The sequence below is a fragment of the Penicillium digitatum genome, chromosome 3 (assembly GCF_016767815.1).
Source record: "Penicillium digitatum chromosome 3, complete sequence".
Lineage (NCBI taxonomy): Eukaryota > Fungi > Ascomycota > Eurotiomycetes > Eurotiales > Aspergillaceae > Penicillium > Penicillium digitatum.
In genome coordinates, this window is record NC_089386.1 from 3336917 (window position 1) to 3349909 (window position 12993).

At 48.0% G+C, this 12993-nt stretch overlaps 4 protein-coding genes across 4 annotated transcripts; 2 read left to right on the forward strand and 2 right to left on the reverse strand.

Annotated features, from left to right (window-relative positions):
* Nucleotides 1-2677: 2677 nt before the first annotated feature.
* Pdw03_8739 (Mitochondrial carrier protein, putative) lies at nt 2678-3945 on the reverse strand (the record flags this gene model as incomplete). The annotated part of the gene is made up of 2 exons (XM_014682454.1): nt 2678-3444; nt 3501-3945. The coding sequence occupies 2 exons, from the start codon at nt 3943-3945 to the stop codon at nt 2678-2680; spliced, it is 1212 nt and encodes a 403-aa protein (XP_014537940.1).
* Nucleotides 3946-4595: 650 nt separating this feature from the next.
* Nucleotides 4596-5391, forward strand: Pdw03_8740 (Cytochrome b-c1 complex subunit 7; the record flags this gene model as incomplete). Its single annotated transcript, XM_014682455.1, has 4 exons — nt 4596-4711; nt 4917-5025; nt 5090-5143; nt 5302-5391. 4 exons carry the CDS (start codon nt 4596-4598, stop codon nt 5389-5391), a joined length of 369 nt encoding a protein of 122 aa, XP_014537941.1.
* Nucleotides 5392-5904: 513 nt separating this feature from the next.
* Pdw03_8741 (DNA-3-methyladenine glycosylase, putative) lies at nt 5905-7180 on the reverse strand (the record flags this gene model as incomplete). Its single annotated transcript, XM_014682456.1, has 3 exons — nt 5905-5968; nt 6022-6144; nt 6243-7180. The coding sequence occupies 3 exons, from the start codon at nt 7178-7180 to the stop codon at nt 5905-5907; spliced, it is 1125 nt and encodes a 374-aa protein (XP_014537942.1).
* Nucleotides 7181-11115: 3935 nt separating this feature from the next.
* Pdw03_8742 (Protein ecm33) lies at nt 11116-12796 on the forward strand (the record flags this gene model as incomplete). Its single annotated transcript, XM_014682457.2, has 5 exons — nt 11116-11132; nt 11358-11419; nt 11488-11553; nt 11609-12437; nt 12493-12796. The coding sequence occupies 5 exons, from the start codon at nt 11116-11118 to the stop codon at nt 12794-12796; spliced, it is 1278 nt and encodes a 425-aa protein (XP_014537943.2).
* Between the last annotated feature and the right edge of the window lie 197 nt (nt 12797-12993).

Here is a 12993-nt window from a genome sequence, read left to right on the forward strand (position 1 = left end):
TTTGAATCTCTCTCATTTGCCTAAATTTTTCCCTTTTGTGGAATTTCGTCTTCTTTTAAACAAGGTTCGGCTGGCAAAGGTGACACAACTCAAGCCTACCTGCGGAGTACATCAAAATCAGACACAACATACCAGTGGACGCGATGGCCCAACAAAGAGAAAATCCCAAAGCGTTAGGCAAGCCAAAAGGGGTATGTACACTGCATGACAAAGACCAATCTAAACACTACCCAGCCCACTAAGATTCCTTAGACAAACCCTCCAATTTTCTGTCCGTTTTCTATTTTAATGGGGTTTCCAGTACTGATCTTGTCTAGTCTCTCAATGCTCCAATTGCAGCTTTTACAATGGCTGTGATCCTTTGTTCATACTGTTTTAGCTCCATCCGCACTGCGCGGCGAGATGCCCAGACCCAAGCTTCGGGGCCTGGTTCTTTTCAGCGAGCCACGCCATTAGAGAGAAAAGACGAGTCCTGGGTTCAACAAGCGCTTGAAGAGAGTCGAGCGCAGAATGGTCAGAAGGGACGAACTTGATGTGTACTTGCATACATGTACATGTGTACTTAGTTATGCTGAAAGGGGCTTTTGTACGTGTATGTTGATATATTGAATCTACTACAGTGTTTGATAGATAGTTTGTGATACCAATGTGTGAAATTCTTTGTTCATCAAGGCTGTTCATTGCATGTAGATTAAAAGGAAGCAAAAATAAACTGGAGGTACCATCTGCGTCTTCATATTCAATCAGAATTTTCAGTGTATGAATGATCATGCACCAGGAGTCTAAGTGTGTTGACAACCCAGTTCAATCTTGAAAATGTTCATCATGCGAATGGTGAAGGAGAATTGCGTATTTTGGCCAAAGGAGAGACAAGGTGCATAGTGAAAGTAAACAGGGGGTGGTATAAGACTATACTGGCACATCCAATTGCCTTTCAATAGATCCTGTGGCCGCAGAGTTGGTCAACGGTGTTGTTGGCAAGTCAGGTTAGTAAGTAAGCCTGATCAAAATCGACATCTAGTAGATCTGTGGCTATTGTAATTGGTTCCCAAGTGCCGGCATTAAACACCTGAGAGACAAGTGCACCTTGATGCTATTAGAAAAAAAGTGCGTAAGGAGAAACTGGAGGAAAGAGGGAAAAATTAATTGGGGCAAATTTAAACAGTGTGTCACGTGGTTGCCCCGTTTATTAGCACATCCACTCTACTTTCAACCTGGAATGCATTTGATACAACATCTAACAGCATCAAGAAAACTGGACTTTGAAGACCACTGCTCTAAGTTAGTGTAAACTGTGCTTCCTATTCAAGCTAATTATTATAGCGATCGTGTTATCCTTCATGGCTATAATTATGGTCTCCAAACGGACATGGCTTCGACTAGATTTGAAGCCATATAGATCAACTGATGTTGAGTTATACCCGATGGTATTGATTTTGATGCCTTATTTCCCTTTTTTTTGACTCTCCCAGCTTCTGATCAAGCTTCTCTCTTGTTTCTCAATATGGCATCAGTCAGTAATTCCTCTTTGTATTTGCCAGGCACTTGGTAGTCTACTTGTGGAAGATCATTTCTCGGGTGTTGCCATTGTCTACCAGGATGGGACTTTCAACGCCCACCGCTCCATTATCTGTACATTGTCACATTTTCTCGATGCCGCCCTTTAACATGGCGTTCAAGTAAGATGCTTAGCCTCCAACAGTTCAAATTGCTTACATTTATTCTTTCAGGGAATCCACCGCCGGGACCGTCGAGCAAGTCCTCTGCTTTCTCTGACAGCAGACTTGCAGTGATAATGACCAAGATGTGGAGCCAACAAGCAAAATTTCGGACAACAGTGAGAACCTTTCAAGCGAGCTTGAACACAGAGAGGCCATCACTGCCTGCAAAGACCTCTCTGTCTACCTTGCAACTGAAATTTTGGGTATCTTTCCTCTCAAGGAACTTGCTTTGCGCAAGATTTCTGCATGGAGTAGAGAATACTACATGACATCCTCGTTCCCCAAAATCGCCCTCCGAATCTTGATACCCATGCCTGCCAGTATTTCCATGTGCTCGTGAAAGTCACAACCGACCTAGAGGCCTCTTGGAATTCATGCTAGAGGCTTCGCAGTGGTTGATTTGGATTCTGAAATACCAGTTCCTAGATGGTAGTTTAAACTGAAACATGTCCTTCATCTTGCAAAATCAGGCATGAGAGCCATTTCTTTATTCAAGTACGTGCATTCACAAGAATGGGCGAGCGTGTAGAATAGGGGTTGTAAATACAGAAAAGACATACAAAATCCAAGAAGATGGTAGACAAGCTTAAAAAGCACCAAGAGAAAAAGGCCATGTGTTGACGCATAGAATATTTTCTGCTAAGACGCAGCGAGCATGTGAAGACTTGTGAAAGCTGTTTCACAGCTAGAGCCTTAGATTCCGGAGACACTGTCATCTATGCCAAGACCCTCGTATGCTTTCAAAATGCAGTAGCCAAAATTTACTCGCTCAATGTTGATCTGCAAATATCGAGCAGCAGATCACCCCGTCCATATCTATATAGGGGTTGGCAGAAGGAAAAAGAACTTGGCCATCAGAATCGGTGAAGGCCGGGGGGAGGGGGTGCGATTTAATAGGAGCACAAAGAAGGGAGGAGGTTGGAAGCTGTCTACCGTGTGTTGATATATCGTGGGTATCAAATAGATCTATGGGCTTCTTCTTCCATCTGGATCCTCAGCGTACCCTCATGCTGCAAGGTATTGATCTGCTTCCGCAGATATTCATAGGTGAGCATAGTGGTCATGGCAGCCGGGACGGCCCGGAACAGATTGACGCCGATCCCAGAGTAAAACGCACGCCATCCCTCTTCCTTGAGAATTGTCTGGAATGTGCGCACCATGCCATTATAACGCGGACGGCTAGGCATTCCATCTGACGAGGAAATGCCACCTGACCGACCGCGGTCATGCGGATGTTTCAATCCGCCGCGGAACGCAACCTCTTCGTGAGATTGTGCCGGAATAGTCCGTTGCTGCGTTTGGAGTCGGGTCCGCAAAACTTCGTGCGGGTATGTGACCGTGCTTGCACAGATCTTGCTGAGGAAAGTGGCAACGGATATTCCCGCCCAGTGTGAGCTACCGGTATCGGGGTGCTCACCGATACCATATCCTGTCAATGCCATCTTTAGATATTCGTAAAGCGGGAATTGAATGGCCACATGGGTCAGTCCCAGCAGAGCTGGGGTGAGGCCAGAGTAGAAGGAGCGAAGGCCCTCAATTTGATACATCTTGCGAGCGGCATCCCATGTGCCTGTGTATTGCCAAGGGGCTCGCACACCTTCACTATTTTGTTTAAGGCTTTGTGACATGAGCCTGGTCTTGATTACCCAAATAGGGTTCGTGACAACAGTTGAGCATGCACCAGCTGTGATTGAAGCATAGCCGCGGGATAGCCACCAGCTTCCTGTAGTTTGGTCAGTCCTGACAAATGACTGGATCCTCCAGTGTGGAGATACCTACCTGTCTGGTCATAAAAATATTCACGAGTCCGGTCATAGACTGCTAGATAAACAGCCCAGGTAGGAAGATAACCCAGCAACATTGGACCTAGTCCCTGGTAGAGACCGCGAACGCCATCTTCCCGCCAAATCCTCCTTCCACTTCCTAGCATGCCACGATACAACACTCCCGAGGCAACTTCTTTTGCTCCCCGCCGAAATCCGCCCTGGGCTTGGAGCTTCGTTTTGATCACATCAAGAGGACATGTGACAATACCAGAGGCCACGCCAGCGCTGGCTCCACAGAAAGGTGCTATGTAAAAGTTGGGTATCTTGGTGGAAAAGACTTCGAGGCGGGCTTTGAAATCAGAGCTCGGTGCGGCGGGCACATTGGGAGCATTGTTGATATGGATTGATTGAGTTTGGGTTTGGGAGCTGTTCGGAGCGCTTCGGCCGTTTGTAGTCATCTTGGTGGCCGGCGCTCACGCAGCTTGTCGAACCGTACTGAATCAACGAGGGCTCCCGGACACGAGCATATCGGGTGCTCGATCCGGAACCCAAGAACCTTATTTCAAACCGAGCTGGAAAAGAGAAGTAGATTGTCCGAATACCCAATATCGAAAGTCCAAAGTCGGTAAATGGTGTAAGGATGAAGGTGTCAGTATTGACGGAGGATCGAGAGCCTTTTCGGGGCCGATGATTGCCGAACCCGGTGCGATTGCGTTGAATGCGCAATGTTCTATAATCTTGCAGCACGGACGTGGGCGGGGTTCTGAGAACAAACAAGCTTCTCAGTATAAGCAGGGATCAGTTGTTGCTATGAGGCTGAACAAATCCCATCTCTGTCAAAGCAAGCGATAAGGTCGAAAAGGGGAAATGACATAGGAAACCCATCCGTTAGGTGGAGTGCCCCGATTGCCATTCCCAGATTCCCCACCGCCTGAGGCATGACTAGATCACGTGTTTCTTGCCTCAGGTGTAAAGATTCCGTTTCAGGACTAGCCGCCCGAGCTCCGTTTTGCACAACCTCGCAACATCGGGTCATCTCGTGTTCCAGTCGGATAGCCTTTCCAACCCTTCACCACACCCACGTCAATTGGGATACCCGGGATTCAAAATGTCTGCCCCTTCGCTCGCCAGTTACATCGTCAAGCGCCCGTGGCTCAAGAGCTGGCTCACCCCTCTCTCCCACTGGTACACCGATGCCGCCGGCTACAGGAGACTCGGACTCAAGTAATTCTTGCCCTTCAACATCGACAACCCCTCGACCACGAACGATTGAGATAAGAATTTGGAATTGGCTGGTCAAATTCAATGCGCAACGGTCGCATATCTTTTGAATGCAATCGCAGTTACACTGAATTTGCCCGGAGGCCCGGTCTTTCGGATATCGTTCGCGGAAGGGTTGGACCGAAACACATGCTAACCGCCCAACTAGGTTCGATGACCTGATCCCCGAGGAGAGCGAGAATGTCCAGAAGGCCATCAAGCGTCTTCCCGCCAAGGAGGCCTACGACCGTGTCTTCCGTATCCGCCGTGCTTTCCAGGTTCGACAGACCCCCTTCCTCTATATCCGACTAGCGCAAATCCTAACAAACGTGTCAATTGCAGTGCTCCATCTCCCACACTCTCCTTCCCGCTAACGAGCAGACCAAGCCCGAGGAGGTGAGTCCCCAACATCCAAATTTCGTCCTCCCCGCATGAGTCTCCATATCGGCCAATCCTGTTGCATGGATTTGTCACATCCTCACATCCACCCCGATATCGTTTTGAGGCATCTGCTCACCACAACGAACGCAATGCTAACTATGCAAATCAAACAGGACATCGAGTACCTTAGCCCCATCATCCGCGAGGTCGAGAAAGAGGCCAAGGAGCGTGCTGACCTTGACAACCTTGTTGTCCGCAAGTAAGCCATCGCTGCTTGGTTCAATAGAATATGAAAACAGGGGGCTGGTTGGCATTGAATAAACGCCTTGTGTGCTTTCTTCGTAATAAAATGGGTGTCGTCGTCGGCGGCCCATGGCTTGATTACGCAGCCTGAGTGTACTGATACTGTACAAATCGATTTTCTTCGCGCGCTTCAATTTATGATCAATCATGTAAATCTATAAGTGGGTCTTGCGCCTCTTGCTGCATAGTTTATCCTTGGTAATGATGGTGTAGTTCAAGATACTATGCGGGCTGGGGTAGCCGAGCTGGTCAATTTGGGCGTTGGCACCCAACACCTGCCCGCGTTTGCAGAACATCTTTACTCGAATCCCTTCTCTCGTGGCTACGGAATCAGAGCCACAATTCACCCCCAGATGTTGATTTTATACAACACGACATCGTTTATACTACAGCCCCATCTCAAACGCTCAACGCCTAGAGGATCCCGCTGTATCAAGGCAGCCTAGTTCACAGCAGTAGCACTTCTACGCCTTTTAACCACCAAGAACAGCCACATCAACGTCCTCTATCCGCCACATATACCACATAAACAAACTCCTGGATCAACTGAGTAAGCATGTTGTCTACGCCGTTAACAGGGCCACACATACCTATATGGAGCAAACTTTGCGGCAAGTTCCAGCAGATCCTTTTCAGCCATGTATTTGAACTTCCCACCACCCTTGCCTTTGAGTTTGCTCACATCACGACCCATAAAGGCAGCACAGCCTCGTCTATTGAGGTGTCAATAAACGTATCCTCCGCTGAGCCGCACTCTCCCAGCTATAAGACCAAGAATTTACAGACGAACAAAAGCAAGAAATAAACTTACTGTACCCCCAAATCTCCAGTAGAGAACACATCAATGCGTTTGAGCGCAAACAGAGCAAACATCTCAACCGACCACCTCCCCAATCCACGAACAGCGATGAGCTTCTCAAACAGCTCCTCATCAGTCGCCAACGCCAACATCCTCGCTCCAAGCTCTCCGCTAGCAAACTTCTGCGCAAGGCCCTGGATATACTCCGCTTTGCGCTGCGACAGCCCCGCCGTGCGCAGGGTAGGAATATCACACTTGGCAACCTGATCTGGAGTCGGGAACTTTGCATGTCTATGCCCATCAGGCGCAACAGTATCGGGTAAATCAAACAGTGCCAGAAACTTGTTCCTGATAGACTTTGCTGCCGCGCCAGAGACTTGCTGGCCGATTATGCTGCTGGTCAAGCTGTTGAAGGGGTCGATTTCCTCAGCCAGGCCGGCAGGCGAGAAGAGCGGACATGGATGTTGCTCGATCACTGTTGCAATTCGTGGGTCTGTCGCTATTAGGTGTGCGGTAGCTTTCTCCAGCAGCGTCCCCGTTGTAGCCGCTGGCGGTGGAAGGCCGGTTTTCGAGGGCGAGGCATCTTCTACGTGCGCTGGGTATGCGTTCACCGTTGAGCCGTGGGGTGTGATGAGGGTCGCGTTTGTTCGGTGCGGGTCGACGGGGCGGTCGAGGGGAGGCGGTGTCTGAGATCTGAGTATCGCGGGGTTGGTGGTTGAGGGCTGGCTGTCTACTTCTTGTTTCTCTATGACTGCTGGCTCGGTGGGACAATATGAGGTTCCTGTTTTTGATTTCGTCTTTGTGGCCTTTTTTTCCAACTTGTTAGACTTTGTGGGTGCCTTGCGAGGTTTGGTCACTGCGCTGCGTTGAGCTTTGGTTGCTGAGCTTTGCAGTAGTGTTGACTTGATGGTTGGGACGGAGCCCAGTCGGGCTGAGCGCCTGAGTGACATCCTTAGATGATGTATGGGTAGCACGTCTCAATGGCACATGTACTGGATCTGAGGAAGTCTCGAGGTGGGTATAGGGGAAGCTGGGGTTTGTGGAGGTACGAAGTTGGAGTTTAGCCGCGTTACCCCACGAGTGCCAAGCACAATGACGCTCTTCGATGCATTTGTGTAGACAGCAACGCAAGCTTCTATCTTGGAGCGTTGATCCTCGATATGATCATTGATATCATTGTGTCCTGGTGGAGCAACCACTTTACCTCTGTAACATATAATCAAGCACTATGTATTCTCCAATATCTCTCCCCTCGACAGAATCATCTGATCCTTACATGGAGACTAGAATATGAATTTGAATCGCCAAATAAATTTCCCTGTCTTGCCTATTAGTAGAGGCAGACTCAAGCACTTCACCAACGTCCGTTTGTTCGTCTCGAAGTAGCGTGGCGATAGTGGATCATCTGCAGCACACATCGGATCCGGGGTTCATGTAATGTTTACCTGGCACAAAATCACCCCGATGCATCACCAAATACGGAGTATATCAACACTTTACCCTTTAGGCTGTCTTCCAAGTTTTAATTCGAAATTTCAGGTAGAAACCCTTGGTATTGTAGTACGGAATCGCCATGGATCTTCAATTTCAGTTCACGGGGTGGTCTTATGAATAGTTCTTTGGAACTGTACCACAGCGGGGTATCTCGCATCCAATCGCGTGGCTTTGCAGTGTAATTCGAAGGCATAATCCCCTTCATCCTGTCTGTATACGTCTTCCCAGGTTGGGTTTCTGGCTGTCACCATAGAGTGGATCTAATTTGGGATATTAATAGCGACAGTCTAGTTATAGGTAGGACATACCAGATTTTTTGTTGAAAGCCCTTGGGCTCAGTTCTATGGAACTACGTATACTCTATATAAGTGTGTGTACTAGGATTTTTGTCGGCCTTTTGTCAACGCAAATCACAACACTGCTTTGGTACGATACAGAACTACATTCAACTTCACAAAAGCAAGCATTCAACATGTGACGTACCACACCCTTTATAAATTCAATTATCCTCCTATCGGCCAGGCTAAGTCATTCTGAGCACACAACGCTCGTTGACAAAATTTGGATTCTCAAGAAGCTCGAGCCGAGCCGCTGGCCTACCGTGGAAGACCGTGCACTGTCACTCGGCACCAATATTCGCGTACATCCGATACACATGCAAATTCCTTCAAGTTACTGTTATCTAGCTAAAGATAGCTCACAATGCGACTACTACAGTTGCGATGGTAGTCGGCGCTTGTAACAGCAACGGGGAGAACGATTCAGGTGCTCATGTCATCGCCTGTGATTAAATTGACCCACTCGCCGACTAAATATACTCGGGAGGTGATTAAAGGAAATTAGAAAAAGCGGAAATGAACCGAACGTTCATCTATGTAAAGCAATTAGAGAGTGGCCAATTAAAAATAGAGGTTAGCATTTAGCCCGAAACGTTGAACTGAGTCAAATCCTCAGTGCATCAGTTCGAAACAAGAAAGGATCCTTGTTTGTGAGACCGTGAGATCACTAGTCCTGAAAGCCAAGAGACCACAAAAATCACAACGCGGAAAAGCTCTGCATTGCACGCCCAGTCTGCACGGCCAGGGTTATCCGGATTAGGGTATAAACACATACCCCAGAGGGGTCGAGCAAGTGAATTATTCATGTTTGCCTTTCAATCACGGTTTCGTTCTCGTGTTCTAGGGAATGTGGTCATTTGTGACCCCTAGATAGGTGTTGTTGAGCGTTCCACGCATTCCAGTACGTGGCCAGCCCGTCTTGATCTTCTAGGGTCGACAGGACGGGAATGTGAGTTGAATGCCACAAGACAAAAATCACCAAACGGAGTACACAGGTGTCTTTCGTATTGTCACAAGTGACTGTTTAGAACAGCCAGCACGGAGCTGGGCCTAGCTTGATGTTTCATGGAATCCATATGAGTGGCGTAATGACGGTATTAAGGTCCACGTGTGTCAAGTTTTTGCAATTTTGCAGACTTGGGGGTTTGCTTCACCCATTCTCTATGAAGAGGTGCGGAGTCGAACATCATGACCCATGTTTTCTGATACTAGTAGTATTTTAAGTGGCCAAAAAAAATCACATCACACTTAGCTTAGTGGAGCCATACAAGGTGGAGTGAGACGTATCGAGCAGCTTGGCTCCGTTCTGAAACATTTCCCGACCTTTCACTGTAACGTCTCTAACAAAAATGACTTTGTTGCCATCCGAAAGGGGATGCTGGTGTCAGTTGTGTAAACATTCAAAAGTTGATATTGTTAACTCCGATATTGAAGAACAAGATGCGATTGAATTTTCATAGAAGATTTGCCGGGCCGATGCTAGACATGGCTTGATCGCCAGCTCCATCCACGGGGCCAAAGTCAGGGCCGGGGGTTCTGCGTCGTTTCGAAACGCGCACAGATGTTGAAAATTTCCTTTGTCAGCACACTGTGTATTGAAAATTTTCAAATTCTTGTGTAGTTAAGATCGTCTGAGAGCTGCATCGTTGTGATTTCAAGCTGTTCATCGTAATTTACAGGCAAGGTAGGTGCATATAAACCCGTCGAGTGAAAGTACTTAGTTGGGGACAAATGGGAAAAGTGGCCGAGTTTCACAACATCAGTTGTGACTTACCTCCTATGGTAACGCTGTGCGCGTAATTTGTAGCGCCATGTTAATTGGGCTAGGGTATCGAACTACATTTGTTGCTGAAGATTAGGCTTCCTTTGACACCTTTTTCCATATCATACTCGCGAGGAGGTGATCGTTTTGCCTCACGTAGAGCTGTATTTTCGGGAAACGGCGAGGACTGAAAATGGTCCAGGGCGAGCCATTCCAACGTGCCAATCAGAAGTCGGGCATTCCGGGAAATCGACGATAGCGGCAGGGGGCGGGTCCATAGGGGTCCGCAAATTTAGATCGGCCACTATCAAATTGAAAAGCTTTGAAACCAAGTTTGGAGATTGCGTGGCTAGTGTTTCGGGTGGGGAGAACGACTGTAGACATCCTTTAGAGTGTTGGAGGATTCGGGGATTGCCAAGTACACTGTATTATTATAGCCACAGGGGTTGGATGATGTCTCATATGAATGCAACAACATCCAATGAGGAACAAAGTTTTCACACAAGACATTTGAAGATCTACAACAGCGGAGTCTCGAGTGAGTTTGGTCGCATGGATGACGACAGCGAGTGATGGATGGGATGGGGCCGTTGATAAATTGGCTAGAGAACTTCTGATTGACCCATTGTGGTCAAGTGCCGGATGTTCGTAACAAGCTAGTATTTTATGCTTTATTATTAGACCCGTCTAGTACGGAACACTAACGCTGTATCTCGATGGGCGACGGGCATATATTTGCATGGGATTTTTGTCCATGTCGAAAATACCGAGTGTAGCCATTTCGGTACTTTTGATAAGCGAAGCTACAGCGCAGTGTATAAATGATGGTTTGACAGAGTCTGCCGTAGCAACTATAATTCATACCATGCCGAGGCCTGATCTTCTACAAAGTAGTCCCTTGTCCGTATCTATAGAGTATATGGTACCTTGCTGAGTGCATAGCCCAGTTTGAAAGTGACGAAAGGATCATGTAAACAATGAATATCTACATATGAGCTCCAATGACGTCCCGCATCCATGTAATCATTTGAATCGATGAATCATCAGGTCAGCAAAGTACCCAAGCCAATTCTATCACCAAATGGAGAAAGGGGGGCGAATGGGGTGGCACAAGAGCGAACGATGAAAAGCAGAAAAAGGCCTAGAATTTTGATTTGCGGTAATTTAACTATCGTAATTTTCAATTTAGATTGTAATAGAGGTACCTTTTGGTAAAATACAGGCTAACCAGTGAGGTCGAAACCGGTGATAAAAATACCTAGCACTGCCCTGGCACGGTCACGGTCCTGACATGCCGCATGCGGTACTGTGTGTGTTTTTTTTCTTCCCCCCTTGGTATTGATGGCCCATATAAGTAAAAAAAGTGGCACCTGGTAAGATTAGAATACAAACAATCTCCACCTCCCTTTTCCTCGCCCAAAGCCTCCTTCTTCCTCTTTACTTCTCCTCCAACCTTCGTCCATTCGTTCTTACCATTTGAGAGTTCCTGCCTTATCCCCTCGGGCAGTATTACCGCTTCCCTCTCGTTTGAAGCGCTTCTTCTCTACTCACTCATTGCGAATTTTCCTGCTCCAACATTCCCATATCTCTAATCGGTACACCCATTCTCCCCTCTCCCCCCTGATCGAAAAATCCTGAACTCCATTACTGACGTCTGCTCAAGAACCTATCATGTCTCTCAAGTACATCCTCCCCGCGCTGGCCGCTAGCCAGGCTGTTTTCGCTGCCTGTGAGTTATTTGTCATGGGCATCATCATACACCCACTAACAGTGCCATTCCACAGCCTGCAACGATACCGTGATCCATACCCAGAGCGATGCTGATGGAATCAACACTTGCACCACCATCAAGGGTGATATAACCATTGACAAGTCCTACAGCGGTGATCTCGCGATCAACGGTGTCGAGAAGATCACCGGTGGTCTGATCTGCAATGGTGGTCAGAACGTCACTTCCATCACTGCTGGCTCTCTTGCCTCGATCGGAAAGGCCTTCGATTTGGAGGGCCTCACCACTCTCACCCTGCTTAGCTTCGCCGAGCTCGACTCCGTTGGTTCCATCAACTGGGAGGCTCTCCCGCAGCTCCAGTCGCTCTCTTTCGCCAAGGGTGTCACCCAGGCTGGCGATGTCAGCATTGCCAACACTGGTCTGACTGACCTGAATGGCATCACCCTCAAGACTGTCGGTACCTTCAGCATCCAGAACAACCGTGAACTGAAAACCATCAACATCAACAACCTTCAGAACGCCACCGATCTGATTAGCTTCTCGGGTAACTACGATACCCTCGAAGTCAACCTTCCCAACCTGGGCACCGGTACCAACATGACCTTCCAGAACATCTCCTCAGTTTCCCTGCCCTCTCTTGAGAAGCTTACTGGTCAGCTCGGATTCTGGGGTACCAAATTCGAGACTTTCTCCGCTCCTAACCTGACCCAGACTGGTGATCTGGTCTTCAAGGATAACTCGAAGTTGTCCAACATCAGCATGCCCGTCCTGAAGACCGTTGACGGTGGATTCAACATTGCCCGTGATGACAAGCTCTCTACCATCAGCCTACCGGCCTTGCAGCGTGTTAACGGTGCTATTGACTTTAGCGGTACCTTCAACAAGTAAGTGACCCTCCTCTCACACCTGTCTCTGCACATGAATTCTAACACTAAATAGGCTTGCTCTTGGTGCTCTCAAGGATGTTGAGGGTAGCTTCAACATGCAGAGCACCCGCGGTAACTTCAGCTGTGACGATCTCCACAAGCTGAAGAACGACGATGTTATCAAGGGTAGCTTCAAGTGTGATGCTACCAACAACAACCCCACCACGGCCAACGGCGCCTCCGGTACCTCCAGCTCTCCCAGCAGCTCTTCCAGCAGCTCTTCCAGCACTAGCTCCGGTGCTGCCTTCATGAACGGTGCCAACGTCCCCGTTGTCGGCCTTGCCGCTATCTTCGGTGTCCTCGCTCAGCTTCTGTAGAAGATTGACTAGTGGAGGAATCAAATGATCTTGGGGATTTTTGTACAAAAGTCTCTAAGCAACGAGCTCAATATTCGTTCCACATTGCAGTTGTTAACGATAATAATTCGGTCTTTCGTGCAGAAAATTCGCCTTGTGGATTCTGACCTCGGGCGATGCTTCCCTGGAAGGAGTTTTTCTTATCCTTTGTTGATTGT